Raw genomic sequence first — 13,791 nt, forward strand, 5'->3', positions numbered from 1 at the left:
GAAATCCAGCCTCTTCTGGGAGAAATTTGTCTCAAAAAAGAAATAACAAATGAGAGAACTGCAGTTGAAATACCACTAAGGAGGAACAGATGCTGCCACAGGAAGGCTGAAGCAGTCTAGCTCCTTGTAAGCCCTGTTTGTTGCTTGCCCACTGCTCTGTTTCCATATCTGTATAATTTATTCCAAAGCAAATTTATTATTTTAAAGACTCTACAGAGAAAGCAGAGAAGGCTGTGTGTCTAAGGGACACAATGCTGGGGTTCATCCAGTGGTTACTTCTTGCTCCCACACTAATCTCAAAGGCTTTGTCTAGCCTGGGATTTAGCAAGTCTTTTAATTAATGGCTTCCGATGGTACAGCCACACTGGGAAAGCTTCTCTCATTAGCTAATTAGTCTATTGTCCTAATTAGGCAGGGCAAGCCAGTTTTACTCCCTCCATTGCCTTGCACAGGAAACCCTAGTTTTCCCACCTAGGTCTTCCCTCAAGTCAGTTCCCACCTCCTCTGTCCTGACTTGCCTTTTAGAAGGACTTAGCTAGGTGGTGGCAGACAGCATCACCTCACCTTTCAATGCTAATTTAGACAAGGCCAAGAATGTTTTGTTCACTGCAGCTGTCCTCCTGAAAGCAGAGCCCTCTGAAGTCCCTGGTGAGGTCTTGGGTCATTAAGAACTGGCTGGTCAGCATCTGTCAGGAACAACACCTGGGACGGGGCAACCCCCAGTATCAGTGCAGGCTGGGGGATGAAGGGATTGAGAGCAGCCCTGCCGAGAAGGACTTGGGGGTACTGGTGGATGAAAAGCTGGACATGAGCCAGCAATGTGTGCTTGCAGCCCAGAAAGCCAACCGTATCCTGGGCTGCATCAAAAGCAGCGTGGCCAGCAGGTCGAGGGAGGGGATTCTGCCCCTCTGCTCTGCTCTGGTGAGACCTCACCTGGAGCACTGCATCCAGCTCTGGGGCCCTCAGCAAAAGAAGGACATGGACCTGTTGGAGCGGGTCCAGAGGAGGCCAGAAAAGTGATCCGAGGGCTGGAGCACCTCTCCCACGAGGCCAGGCTGAGAGAGTTGGGGTTGTTCAGCCTGGAGAAGAGAAGGCTGCGGGGAGAACTTATTGCAGCCTTTCAGTACTTAAAGGGGGCCTATAGGAAGGATGGGAACAAGCTTTCTAGCAAGGCCTGTTTTGACAGGACAAGGCATAATGGTTTTAAACTAAAGGAGGACAGATTTAGACTGGATATAAGGAAGAAATTTTTTACAATGAGGGTGGTTGCCCAGAGAGGTAGCGGAGGCCCCATCCCTGGAAACATTCCAGGTCAGGTTGGATGGGGCTCTGAGCAGCCTGATCTGGTTAAAGCTGTCCCTGCTCACTGCAGGGCGGTTGGGCTAGATGATCTCTAAAGGTCCCTTCCAACCCAAAGCATTCTATGATTCTAACAACATGAGTACATTGCCTAACAAGCTCTCTGTTTTCCTATGAGGATAAAGCCAGTGTATGAAGGACCAGAAGACCACTGCATATGCCTATATGTTTAGTCCACTCCTAATCTGGGCAAGAAGTGCCCTGAAAGAGGTCACCTTGCAACAGGCTGGGTTTGTTGAACCCTTATAACACAGGGTGCTGTGCAAGGACACAGCTGGCACATGCAGAAAGGCACTGCTCTGTGCCCTGGGCACCCAGATGCATCACAGCAACAAATGCAAGCAACAAATGCAAGCAGGTCACCGGCAGGAGTTGTGAGCTTGTATCTCGTCTAGAACACCACAGAGCTGCAGCTTCTGCTGCTCTTCTTTGCCCTAACTGCTGGCCATGATAGCTCTCAGCAGGCAGGACTGCCTGGTTGAAGGCAGAGATTAGCTTGACAGCCTCCCACTAAACAAGTCCTTCCTTCTCCCATCATGCATGCCTTTTTCTGCAAGTCCTCACACCACACTTCTGCCTTCCCTACAAAAAATCCCATGGACAAGCATGGGAAAGGCAGAGCTTGCAATCTGTACTGTAATATCTGAGTATTTCAGTGCCTATCAACTACACGTACTCTTAAAGGGGTTTGTCAGCAAGCTTTCAACTTAGTCCAATTAGTTTTGCCTAATCAGTTTTGATTAGCAGAAAGACTGTTTAAGACATAAGACCCAAGACATAAAGGCAGAGCTTGCGGCTGACCTAACGCTCACATCTTGGGTACGGTAGAAAAGGTTTCTTTCATTTCTAGTCTTTCCTTGGAAAAACCAAGATATAATCTCTGACTTGACAACATCTACCTCTGCATAAAAGGGAACAGTATACTTTACATGAGCTTAATTTCTCCCTGCAAAGTAGAGCACTGAAAAGTCCAGAGATGGTGCCAATATTTTTGGAAAGGCCAGAAAGAAAACAGGCAGAACTAGTGACAGAAAGCAGAGGACAGATAACTTTTTATCTCATCTTCATCTTTGCTGCTGCTGTTTATTGAGATGCTGAGACCATATGTGGTCATTTGTCAAATGGCCATTTGTAAATAAGGTAGTGGTGCAAACCTCAGATAAGACAGATATTTTCAGTCAGCTATTACAGATACTGTTGGTGTGAGCATGATCTGCCCTCCACCAGAAGTCGGAAGAGTGGAGGTGGGAGGGGAGAGTGAGAGAGGACGATGGAGAATGTAAGAGAAAAGCAGGAATATGAATTTTGCCAACTCCAGACTACTCCAAATGTTACTGGAAGCCTCTTCCAGGGACATTTTATCTTGTCATGCCTTGCTTTTAGTCTCTGTACCAGGAACTGGAAAGTGTGCTTACTACGCTTCAGATAAAGTTAACACACCTTATGTCCATGTCCTCATGGCACCGTTGGCCAGGCTATTCCTGCATTTCATCTCTGACCTCCTCTCCAACCACACAGAAAAGCCACGGGCTTGACCTGGAGGTGCTATAAGGCTGGGCTACTTCACTTAGCCAGGGAATCAATTGCAGAGGCTGGGGTTTGCTTTTATTTGCAGAGAAGACACCAGGCCAGTGCTGAGAGGCCCCCACCACCTTCCCAGCTCCAAACTGGCAACTTCCAAAGAGTTCTAGAGCATCTCAAAGTAAAGGACGAGGAGGAAGGACCTTGATGTACAGAGACTGAAGTCTCTGTAGGTGCAGAGACTGAAGAACAAATTAACCTGGAAAGGGCGTAGTCGTGGAGGAAGGCTAGTTAGACACTCAGACCTGGCTCTGCTCCCCCGGGTGCCTCTCCAGCAATGTCAACAGATATGACCCAGGAAACTTTGGTCAAAAGCCGCAGGGAATGAATGGTACAATGCACAGCCATTGTCCTCAGACTGCGCTGGGCCAAATCTACTGACACGTACTATTGTTCTTCCCTTCTATTTAAAAAGAGCGATGACTTGCGTGAACATTGGCTTTGGAGTATGTGCTTGGCAACCCCAGCAGATAAACAGCCAGTATTTCCACGGAATACCATAAGGTTCTGAAAGAAATACATTTAAGTTATTTTCACAATATTATTAAATCGAGGAGTGAATATTTTCAATATGGTATAATCCATTTTCCTAGGAACCAGCCAAGAGCAACACTAGGTTTTACTTGGAAACCAACTGCCATCCCTGCCTCACCGTTCCCTCAGGGACACGAGCAGGAACCCTGCCTCCCCCGACATCCCCAACCCTTCCCTCCTCCGTCAGCATGCCTCAAAACACAGCTCCCATCAGCTCTTCCCTTCCCCGCCACACGGGCGAGCCCCGATCCCTCTTGCCGATGCTGGTGTGATTCTGCTCTCCCTCGAGCCACGGACTCTCCATTGGTCCAAGGAAGCCCGAAAGCTGAGTGCTGATGAACACATTGGGAGGGCACATGCACAACACTAAAAAGGCCAGGCAGGAGTATTTCAGCAGCCTGCAGATGGGACTCAGGGCCAAAGAAGTGAGAGGACAGCAACATCTGGATGGCTCCTGCCATTGAAACTGGCCAGCAGAAAGGAGCAGGAGAGTAAGTAGGTGGATTGGGTAGGTACAGAAGAGCCAGCCCTGAGCACAGATCATCTCCTCCCTTTGTCCAGCAGTTCCACCCTAAAAGCAGAACCCAAACCCATTCCCATGCACCAGGACTCCAGTCCCTTACTCCCTCTTATCTTCCCTACCTGCTGCCCGCTCCACAAACCCTCCTATGCCACATCCGTATGCAAGTCCTAGGGCTGGCTTAAGCTGCTGTGGTCACCTAAATCAATAGGCTCTCCTCACCCCACAGCACATAGGAAAGCAAGTTAGTCACCCTGCAGAAGTCACTGAAAAATCCTGGACCACCTGGAGAACATCTCCTTTCCCTAAATCCCTCCTTGTGAATCTCCCCTCAAGTAGGACAGAGCTAAAGCCACAGGAGAACCCTGTGCTCCCCATCTTGGCTTGAGTGGGCAGCCCACGCCTCGCCGGAGCCATGCTGCAGGCACACCGGGGAGGCTGCTTCCTCCTGCCTGGCTGTCAGGCAGCGTTTCCCTCTGGCAGCACGGGCCAGGGCTCCAGTTCCTAATGTATCCCGATGTGACTCTGTTGTGGATTTCACCCACCCATTAAGATTCAATTTGTTCTACTTTCTGCTGCAATATCTGCAGAAATAAAACTCACAGCTGAGATCCGAAGGCCAGACACGGGGCCAGGATTAAGGTGAAATACATTTAACTCCATTTAACTTATGGCTCATAGAGCCCGTGGGAACGGTAGGCTCCATGCCTGCTCAGCACCCACGGGGCCAGCTACGTTCTCTCCCAGAAGACATCAGGGTATCTTGAGCCCACCTGCCCTCACTGTCAAATGTGAATATCTGCAACAGGCAGAGCTGCCAGTCCTCCCCCCCTTTCCCCTCGGGATGGGGAAGAGGCGCAGCTCAGTCAGGCTGAGCATCCTACTGCCCGCCCTTGTTGGCTTTGGCTGCGGTGGGCACATCCCGCCACCGCTCTTCCTGCTGCGGTCAGATTCTCACCACTCCATCAGCATTCCCACTCATCCCCCTCCTCCCTCACCTTCTGTGCATCCTCATGCCCCAGGCCTCGCTGAACCTGTCTCTGCCTGGATCCTTTTATGCTGGCCCAAGATCCACAGCCATGACACGCTCATTCCCCAGCAGCTCCGGCATCCAGCTCAGTTGTGCCTGAAATTCAGCCAGGACCAAGCCCAGGCCCACGGGTGTTGTATCCAAGTCAAAGGACAAGCAGGGATTCAGGGCTGCCCTGGGCAGACCCTGGGCTGCCAAATCTCAGTCCCCTGCAGCCATCGCAGCATTTGTCAACATCACATCTGAAGGTGATGCTGGGGATTGTTCAGAGCAAGATCTGAGGTCTCTCAACAGAAGATATCAAGTGGACGGTCTCAGAAGACTGCTCCTCACTCCAACTTTAAGGAATGAGAATAGTTAAATATGAGGAGACTAGTTAAACGTGAGGAAGCTATGCCACGGGTTTCCTTCTACATCTTCCACAAAGAGCAGTCCCATCAGACGGGAGCTGTCAGGGACAGGAGTGTCCTGGGACTCCTCCTGGCCAACCAGCCCAAAGGATGGTCCTGTCCTCTTCCATCCCTGCTTTCTGCTGTGGAATGGACTTGGAAGGGATTAAACATCCTGCGCAGAGAAAGAAAAGCAAACAAAAAGCAATGAAAATGCAAAAAGAAAAAAAAAAAAGCAAACAAACCCCATCTTTGATATTAGTTTCCATTTTATTTATAGGCCATCATGTGATAGTTGTCTTTTTAAGCCTTTTAATTAATCACTCCACAAGTCACATAGGGAACAGCTACTTTGAGCACGTATGCCCACCTTCTGTCTTCCCAAAACACGTTCCAGCTTGTGTTGAAGGACTGTCTGCAAGGTAATTAATTATTTGCTATTATCTAAGCCAGTACTTGGCTCCCCAGATCTTTCAGGAACATCAAGTCCTGGGACAGTAATGCTTTTCGGGGCTGAAAGGAAAAAAAGAAAAGCCTTTGCTAGAGGCAAGGAAGGGCAAAGGGGTTGGAAGGAATCAGAGAGGGAGAAAGGGAGCTCAGCGCCAGGCTGAACCTGGCTTGCCAACTCTTGTTGAAGTTCATGGGGTGGCCCTCCCGGGGAGGCAGGGTGTTATTTTGCCTGGTACAAGACACAGATCTTCCTAATCAGAGGAATTTTGTTTCAGCTAATTGGAGGGTAACCGTATAGAGACCTGCACCAACACGTAACAAAACTTCTGTTGAACACTTTGCAAAGACAAATATTCTTCAGTTCAGCAATGCTAGAATTACTGTTTCTAGTGGAAACCTGATTCATTTCTCTCCAATCATATATTTATCCCATAATCCCTGGCTTGACCACATGCCACCTGCCTATCAAACTGCCAGCACACCTGAAGCACATGCTGAGCGCTGCTCACTTAACCGAGTAACTAGCGGTATTTTAACTCTGCTCCCCAGCCGCACATCCACAACTTACGGTGCTGTGTTCAAGTCCTGCTCCCAACAGGGGTTGTCCTGAAAACCCACGTGTCAGGGGAGGGGGAGGAATAGAGATTTCTGCTGGAAGTTCCACAAAGGGGGTCCTGAGACCCAGCACTCCTAAAAATATTCCCATCTACCTGAACTGTAAGGAGGGGAGTTTTTCCTGAAAAAAATAGGAAAAAAAAAAAGGCAAACCCAAAAATTGGTGGCTTTGACCTCACACAGCTGATGGGATGGAATCCCCTTGGGACCTCCTATGGAGCTGTACGGAGGACCAGTTTAGAAATATTTCTGAAGCTACCGCACTCCAAAAAAACTTCTGAACTGTTCATGCCCGAGCGAGCTGCCGCTTCCCCCCAGAGCTCCTGGAGCACAGCATGGGAGCAGCAGAGCACAGGGCCGCGAACACTGCTCCGAGCGGGATGGCAGCTCTGAGCCTCCTCCTCGGCACTCTGGGCTCCTCGCTGCTCCCGCAGCCCAGGAGGAGCCCAGCACAGCACTGCTGGGAGGAGAGATGTGCAAGGGTCTGGGTGGGAACCCAACCTGAAACCCCGCCAAAGCTGGAGCACATGAAGGTGACGCTGTCAGAGACCTCTCCAAATCAGCTTGGCCATGGGACTGCGCCACGAACCAAGCAAAGTGCCATTCCTCCGTGTCTCACAACGCAAATCACCTCCTAGGAAAAAAACAGGTTAAGACTGTTCTTCACTTTACACTGCTATTACACCTAAAGCTCACGCTTTACCTTAATCCAAATTAATTTTCTCACAGGTTTTATCCCGCTGTCACTCCCGCTTCTCCCACCTCCTGCAGCCGGTGGCCCCACTCCAGCACCCATCTGCAGAGCTGCAGGGGCAGGAGGCTGCAGCAGCGGGACACAGGGAGGGACGGACACATCCCCACCAGCATGCCTGCTCCACCACTCCCGGAGCCCACTGGGTGCACGCGGGTACACCCCTGCTGCTCACACAACAGACCGCTTCCGAGAACTTCTCTGCACCAACTACCCAGCCCACGCAATCACCGTGCCAAGCTCCGGCCGGGCTTCTCTGGAGCAGCCCTATCGCTGCCGTTAACATTCCCATGGTTGGTGGCACAGGGAGCATCACTGGCAGTCAGCTTGATATGGCAAATTCATCACCGTCCCGTTGAGTGAGTCAATAACGAAGCTAAAAGCAAACACTGTCATGGATTATTCCCCACCAACAGCAGAGAAGCAACAGCGAGACCATTTGTCAGTGAGCACCCATTTGGTGTCACAGGCACCCATCCCCGTTGAAGAGCGAGGGGGTGCCGGCTGCCACCCTTCCACATTAGAGGACCCGGGGAGCGGGGAAGGGGGTACAGCTCCAGGGTCCCCTAAAGCCCCAGCAACCTTCAAACTGTTTCATCGACAAACAGCACGTTTCCCTCCGCAGAGCCCACCAGAAAGCCAAGACCCTTGCTGCAGAGTCCCTGACATTTTGGAGGGTCAGGTGCTGGGTAAACCAGAAGCGCTGGTGGGAGTTTGCCATAGGCAAATGAATCAGTGGAACAGATGAGCAGCTCCTGAAGCATCTACCCGCAATATACAGAAAGAAAAGATGTCATTTCAGACTGGTGGCAGATGCTGGAGGGTTTATGGTGCTAAAAAAAAATTAGAAATAAAAAAAATAATAATCTCAACATACCTACACATAAGAGATACCTTTCTAGGACAAGGAAATCCTGCAGTAGCTGGAAGAAAACCAATCACAGCTCTCAACCACATTTGAGATAAGGAAACAGAACGTGGTCCAACACAACATCTCTAAAAGGTCAGTTTCCCAAAACTAGAAGCAATCAGATACAAAATGAATGGAGAGAAAATGTGCAAATATAAAAGAATGTGACAATGTTTATTGGGAGATATTTAAAGATGCTTTAGTAGAGCCCTCCTTTCCCCCCAAAAAAGTAACACTATATTAAAAAAAAAGTTTATTTGGTTTAAAATAAGAGTTTTGTAAGACAAAAGCCAAATTAAAAAATAAATAAAATACGTAGCAAACAGAAAATCCACTGTAAAATTAGTAGCTGGAAATCAACACATTTTATAAAGAAAGCTAAAAGATATCAAAAAACCTAATGGTAATAGGTGTATCAGGAAAAAAAGCAACAATCTATCAGTACAATAGGCTTGATGCTAAAAAAGTACAGTGAAATTATCCTGATACAGAAGATGTAGATAGTATAAGTGTTACTTTTTATCTTTGCAGATAAGGATGACTTATATCTCAGCTATAACAAAATTCTCCGAGAAGCAAGTTGGGAAGATACCCAACACCATCTGCTAACCAGTTGTCACATCTGTAACTAGAAAACCTGCACATCAGAGTGTATGATGGAGCTTACCAAATCCCTAACTCTGACTTAAAAAAAAAAAAAAAGAAAAAAAAGAAAAAAAACCCAAAACCAGAAGCATGTCCCAGGCCAGCCAGGAAGTTCCAGAGGTCTTGGAAAAATAAATAAAAAACCCCACTCAAGCAAACAAAAACTTAGCATTGTGCCAGTATTTTCAGAGGGCAGAGGGCCTGACCCGGGAAGTGCAGGCTGGTCACCCTGTCTGCGGTCCCCAGCAGAGGCAGGGAACGGCCAGGATTCGGAGGTGGAAACACAATTAGTGCTAGTCAGCACGGTTTTTTGGTCAGAGGGCTTGTCAAACTGATCTAGTATTTCTTCTAAGAGTACACATTTAGCTGACAAAGGTAACTGTGCCGACATAATACACGCAGACTTGTGTGTGACGCTTGACTTTGGGTGGTGTGACAGTCTAAGAACAAAATCCCCAGCGCTATGCAAACATCAGGGTACAGCGTACGTCCAGAGGATTAAAAGCCGGTTGAGCCCAGTGACCTCATTAGAGTTATACCTGCGCCGCCTGCCCCCACAGAGGGTTCGGCTCCCCGGAGAGACGATGTTTCCACGAAATCGCGCTCTGCACACGAAGCTCCAGGCAGCGCTGGTGGGAGATGCGGGTTTTCAGGGAACACGCGTTGTGGCTGCGTGCGTGTTTGCAGCACGTTCGGCAGACCTTGCCGAAGGGTATTTCCAGAGCCTCCGCCCAAAGAGCAGGCTAGCTCACTGAAAAATATTGGCTGGTTTTAGTGCAGATTTTCGCACTTGTAAAGCTAGCAGGACCCACAAATGAAAAGCTGTAGACTCAGCCATGCCAGCAGCCTTCGGCTGGTCGTGATCCTGCACGTGCCACGTAACGCACAGCTCACTCGTATTATTTCCAACACAGGTCCTAATCCGTGCTCAACGCTCTGAGCGCCTTCCAGTAACAGCACAGGACACACCAACACCCACCCGACATACGTTACACCTTCCCGGAGGGAAAGAGGAGTGGAGTGATTTCTCTTGAAAAGTTTTAGAGGTCAGGTCTTTTGCTGTTAAACTCCACCAGCGCAGAGATAGCAGGGTGGCCAGGTCTGTGAAGGCTTTCAGCTGCCAGAAAAGTTCACCCCTTCTTACCTGCCTCCCATAAAAACACAGACATCTCTCCTGCCAGAGGAGCAGAGTTATTCCCCACACCCTTCACCCTCAACCGTCTAAATATCCTGCACTGTGGACATAGGGACCAAAGCCTGGAGCTTTGTTTGAAGCTCTCGGACCATACAAGCAGCTCTGAGTGTCCGGGTAGCTGGATGGTACTGTAGGAAAGCCAGCAGTTCTCCAGCATGACTGACTGAATTGTGGACGTGAACTGTCCACCACAGAGGAAGCCTGGGGCTTTCAGTGAATCTGGATTTCCTCTGTCCACAGGCATCCCTCACCTCCTTCTGCTCGTTCAGCTCCAGGCAACTGCTGACGTTCTCCAGGCAGCTGACCACACCGGTGAGGGTACCCCTTATGAGACCCTGCTTGGCAGCCACACTCGTACTCTCTGCCCATTGTAGCTACAGGCTGCACAGAGGTGCTGAAGAGTGCCAGGTACTGCAGAGAGGTCCAGCGGCATGGACCGAAAACCCCATCCCCACAAGAGCGATCACCCACCACAGCCACCGAAGCAGTGCCAGTGTCACATCCCAGCCTGAATCCAGCTTATCCTGGTGATACAGTTTTAGCTCCAGCTGGACAACCTTGTAGCTGGGCTCTTGCTGGCTTGCCTGCAAGCTTGATCCAGAAATGGACGGCTTGGCAACTCCAGGGCTTGGCAAGAGCTGACACATCCATAACGGGTGTCCTTTTCATTTACTGGACTGGCTTAGGGTAGGTTTGAACGTAAGCAGAGAACCTCTTGTCCAAAGGTCTTCAACCTGGCTGCTGCACTCCAGCTGAGCCCCCCTCATTCACGCTGCTGCTCACACGTCAGGAGGAGCATGAGCTGAGCTGAGACCCCTGACTTCTCGCTCTGCATTCAGGGAAGCAGACAGCCCGCTTGCTTGCCAACATGGACAGGTGCAGGATGTCGTCTGAACATCCTAAACACACATGATCTTTTCAGCAAAACAAGACGACAACAGTTAGATGCTGGTTAGAGATTTTACCTTACTGAACTTCAGACCATCACCACCAGTCTGGCCACCTTGCTTTCCTGCTGCTGAACCCTTCTAGTGACTTGGCAAAGGCATTTGCAGTTTAGGCTGTTGACTGAAGGAGGAACGATGCTCAGGTCAGCGAAGCAAGACGGGTCTCTCGACACCTACCACCGCTTTGAAGCGTGTAACACTGAATTCCCCACTAGTCATGCTCAAGTTCTGTGTGCAACGAGAGCCACCTCCCCTCAGATCAGGGAGGTTAACAAAGATTTCACTTGTGTTGGTTTTACTCGTACATCCCAATAGCTTGTATGTAGAGCACACAACAGGCTACTGACAGCGATTAGGATTTGGAAAATATCTCCAAGGGAAAGCTGTGCTTTTTCACTTTTGCAGGAACTTTACCTCAACTCACAGCGGAGGCAGTCTATAGACATGAAATGCATTCAAATGATTAACAGTTTGAAAGGTGATAAAAGCAGCTAAATAGTTTCAAATCTGCTTGCTGCCCAACCTGCCAGATAACATAAACCACGAGTTATCCTGGGGAGAAGGGAAGGGTATCTCTATTTTTCTGTCCCAGAACCACTGATCGCAAGCTCACAGCACTCACATTTTAAAGTAAAGCTGAAGAGAATGGAGAATACCTTTCCCAACTCTATTAAAGTTCTCATAGACTCAGTACAGCATGTCTGTGTACTGTGGATACTACGGGCTGTGTTTCGTGTACCAGTTAGAGAGCAACTCACTGGTGGAGGTCACTGCATCCAGCGCCTGCCCGAGGCAATAGCCATTTGTGTGCTATCATTAATAAATCAATCAAATGTCAAAGGCACTAGGGAGAAATTGTCCCATCAGACTTACCCATCAGGTACTTTTACTGAACTCTGTTGAGTTACTCCGTATTTACAGAAGATCGAGACAGACAGAGATCAGCATCTCCAAAATACTTACAACTTTGTCTTACACGTTATAAACGCTGGCGGTATTTCATTAAAACCATTTTACAAGCTATAAAACTAAAGGTCATTTTATTTCTTTCACTGTAAAAGCAGACAGTCTTTAGCAAAACATACCCTACGGTTACGTTTTAAGCAGCACTACACAGACTACTTGAAACTGCTTACAGAGCAATTTGTACCCAGTGTTAGTTCTTTGCTAAAACAAGACTTTGAAGGCAAGAATACAGCCTCCTTAAAAACGGTTAATATCAATATCAACCTAACAACTTTCCTAGATTAATTCATTAGGAAGGTCACTACATAAAGCTCCGAAACAGACTTTCAAATTACCCACGGAAAAGGCACGGAAAATCTTCACTCTGCTTTCAGTCGGTCATTTAAAGCACATCTTTAAGATGAAAATGCTAAAATACAGGCCAGGCTGGGGCATAAAAGCAAGCGTTGGGCGTTGTAAGAGGCTCGTCCTAAGAGCCCGAGCAGCCTTCCTCCGCCCCGGCCGGCACCGGGAGCTCCCCCGCCGGGGCACCGGGAGCTCCCCCGCCGGGGCACCGGGAGCTCCCCCGCCGGGGCACCGGGAGCTCCCCCGCCCGGGCACCGGGCCCCTCGCTCCCTCCCAGCGCGCTGCGCTGCCGGAACGCGGCGTTACCTGCGCCGCGGCGGGAATTCCGGCTCCTCCGTTTGCGGCTGCCTCTGGGAGACAGAAGTTCCGAGAAGTTGGAGGACAGACGCAGCGGCAGGGGACGGACAGACAGACAGCGAGTCGGGCACGCTAACTCGGGTGACCGGAGAGAAGAGAGGAGCGGGTGGGTGCTGCGCTGGCTCACCGGCAACGCGCACCCCGGCTCCCGGGGCTCCCGGGCGGAGCTGCCCCTCACCGCGCCGTGCGGGGGAGAGGGGCTGCCGTGCGGGGGAGAGGGGCTGCCGTGCGGGGGAGAGGGGCTGCCGTGCTGGGGAGAGGGGCTGCCGTGCTGGGGAGAGGGGCTGCCGTGCGGGGCCCCGGGCGCGGTGCCGCTGGGCTCCGCTCCGCTCCGCTCCGCCCGCCGCCGGCGAGTTGGCCGCGCCGCCCCCCGCCCGCCCCGCGCTCACCGGCGTTGCGGAGCTTCTTGTTCCTCAGCACCGAGAGGATGACCAGCGCGTTGCCCAGCACGTCCACCACGATGGTGAAGATGAGCACGGCCGCCAAGGCGGTGGCGGCCCGCGCCGGCTGAGCCCCCTCCAGCCGGCAGCCCGGGCAGCTCCCGTTGCTCCCCGGCCGCTCCATGCGCGCCTCTGCCCGCCGGGGCCGGGGCCCGGGCCAGGGCCCCTCCTCCTCCTCCTCCTCCTCCCGACCCGACGGCAGCCCCCCGGGGAGGAGCGCGCCCGGGCACCCGTCCCGGGGGGCTCACGCCGCCCCCTCCCCGGCGGTGCCGCCGCCCTGCCCGGGGTGGGGGGGGTGGGGGGGTGCCCGGTGCGCGGCGCGCGGCCCCCGCAGCGCTCTCCGGTGCGACGGCGCCACCGCGCGGCGGCGGCGGGCAGCAGCGGGCCGGGGCGCGGGGCCGCGGCGTGGGCGAGGGCGAGGAGGGCGAGGGCGAGGAGGGCTCCCGAGCGGCCCTGCCCGCCCCACGGCGCTTCTGCCGCCCTCCTCCTCCGCCCCGCAGCCGCTGCAGCCCGGAGCGGGACGCCGAGCCAAGCGCAGCATCGTCCGGTTTGGCCGTGGGCGGCGGCTCCAGCTCGCCCGACCTCCGCCGGCACGACGCGGTGCTCTGAAGAAGCCCCCGGGGCGGCAGCCGGCGGGGATCCCCCCCCCCCCCCGCAGCCGTCCCGGGCGAGCAGAGGGCCGAGGGAGGCTCATACGGCTCCCGCCCTCGGGCAGGGCTACCGAGAAGGGAGAAAGGCCGAGGGGAACTTTTGCACA

At 51.9% G+C, this 13,791-nt stretch overlaps 1 protein-coding gene across 1 annotated transcript in view; it reads right to left on the reverse strand.

The window, feature by feature from the left end:
- Positions 1-13,158, reverse strand: part of GPR50 (G protein-coupled receptor 50) — a 47,690-nt gene extending 34,532 nt beyond the window's left edge. Inside the window, exon 1 of the mRNA XM_075720626.1 lies at positions 12,984-13,158. Coding sequence (XP_075576741.1) covers positions 12,984-13,158 — 175 coding nt within the window. The remainder of the gene's footprint in view (positions 1-12,983) is intronic.
- Positions 13,159-13,791: the final 633 nt, after the last annotated feature.

Source organism: Pelecanus crispus, chromosome 13, assembly GCF_030463565.1.
Source record: "Pelecanus crispus isolate bPelCri1 chromosome 13, bPelCri1.pri, whole genome shotgun sequence".
In the NCBI taxonomy this organism is placed as follows: domain Eukaryota; kingdom Metazoa; phylum Chordata; class Aves; order Pelecaniformes; family Pelecanidae; genus Pelecanus; species Pelecanus crispus.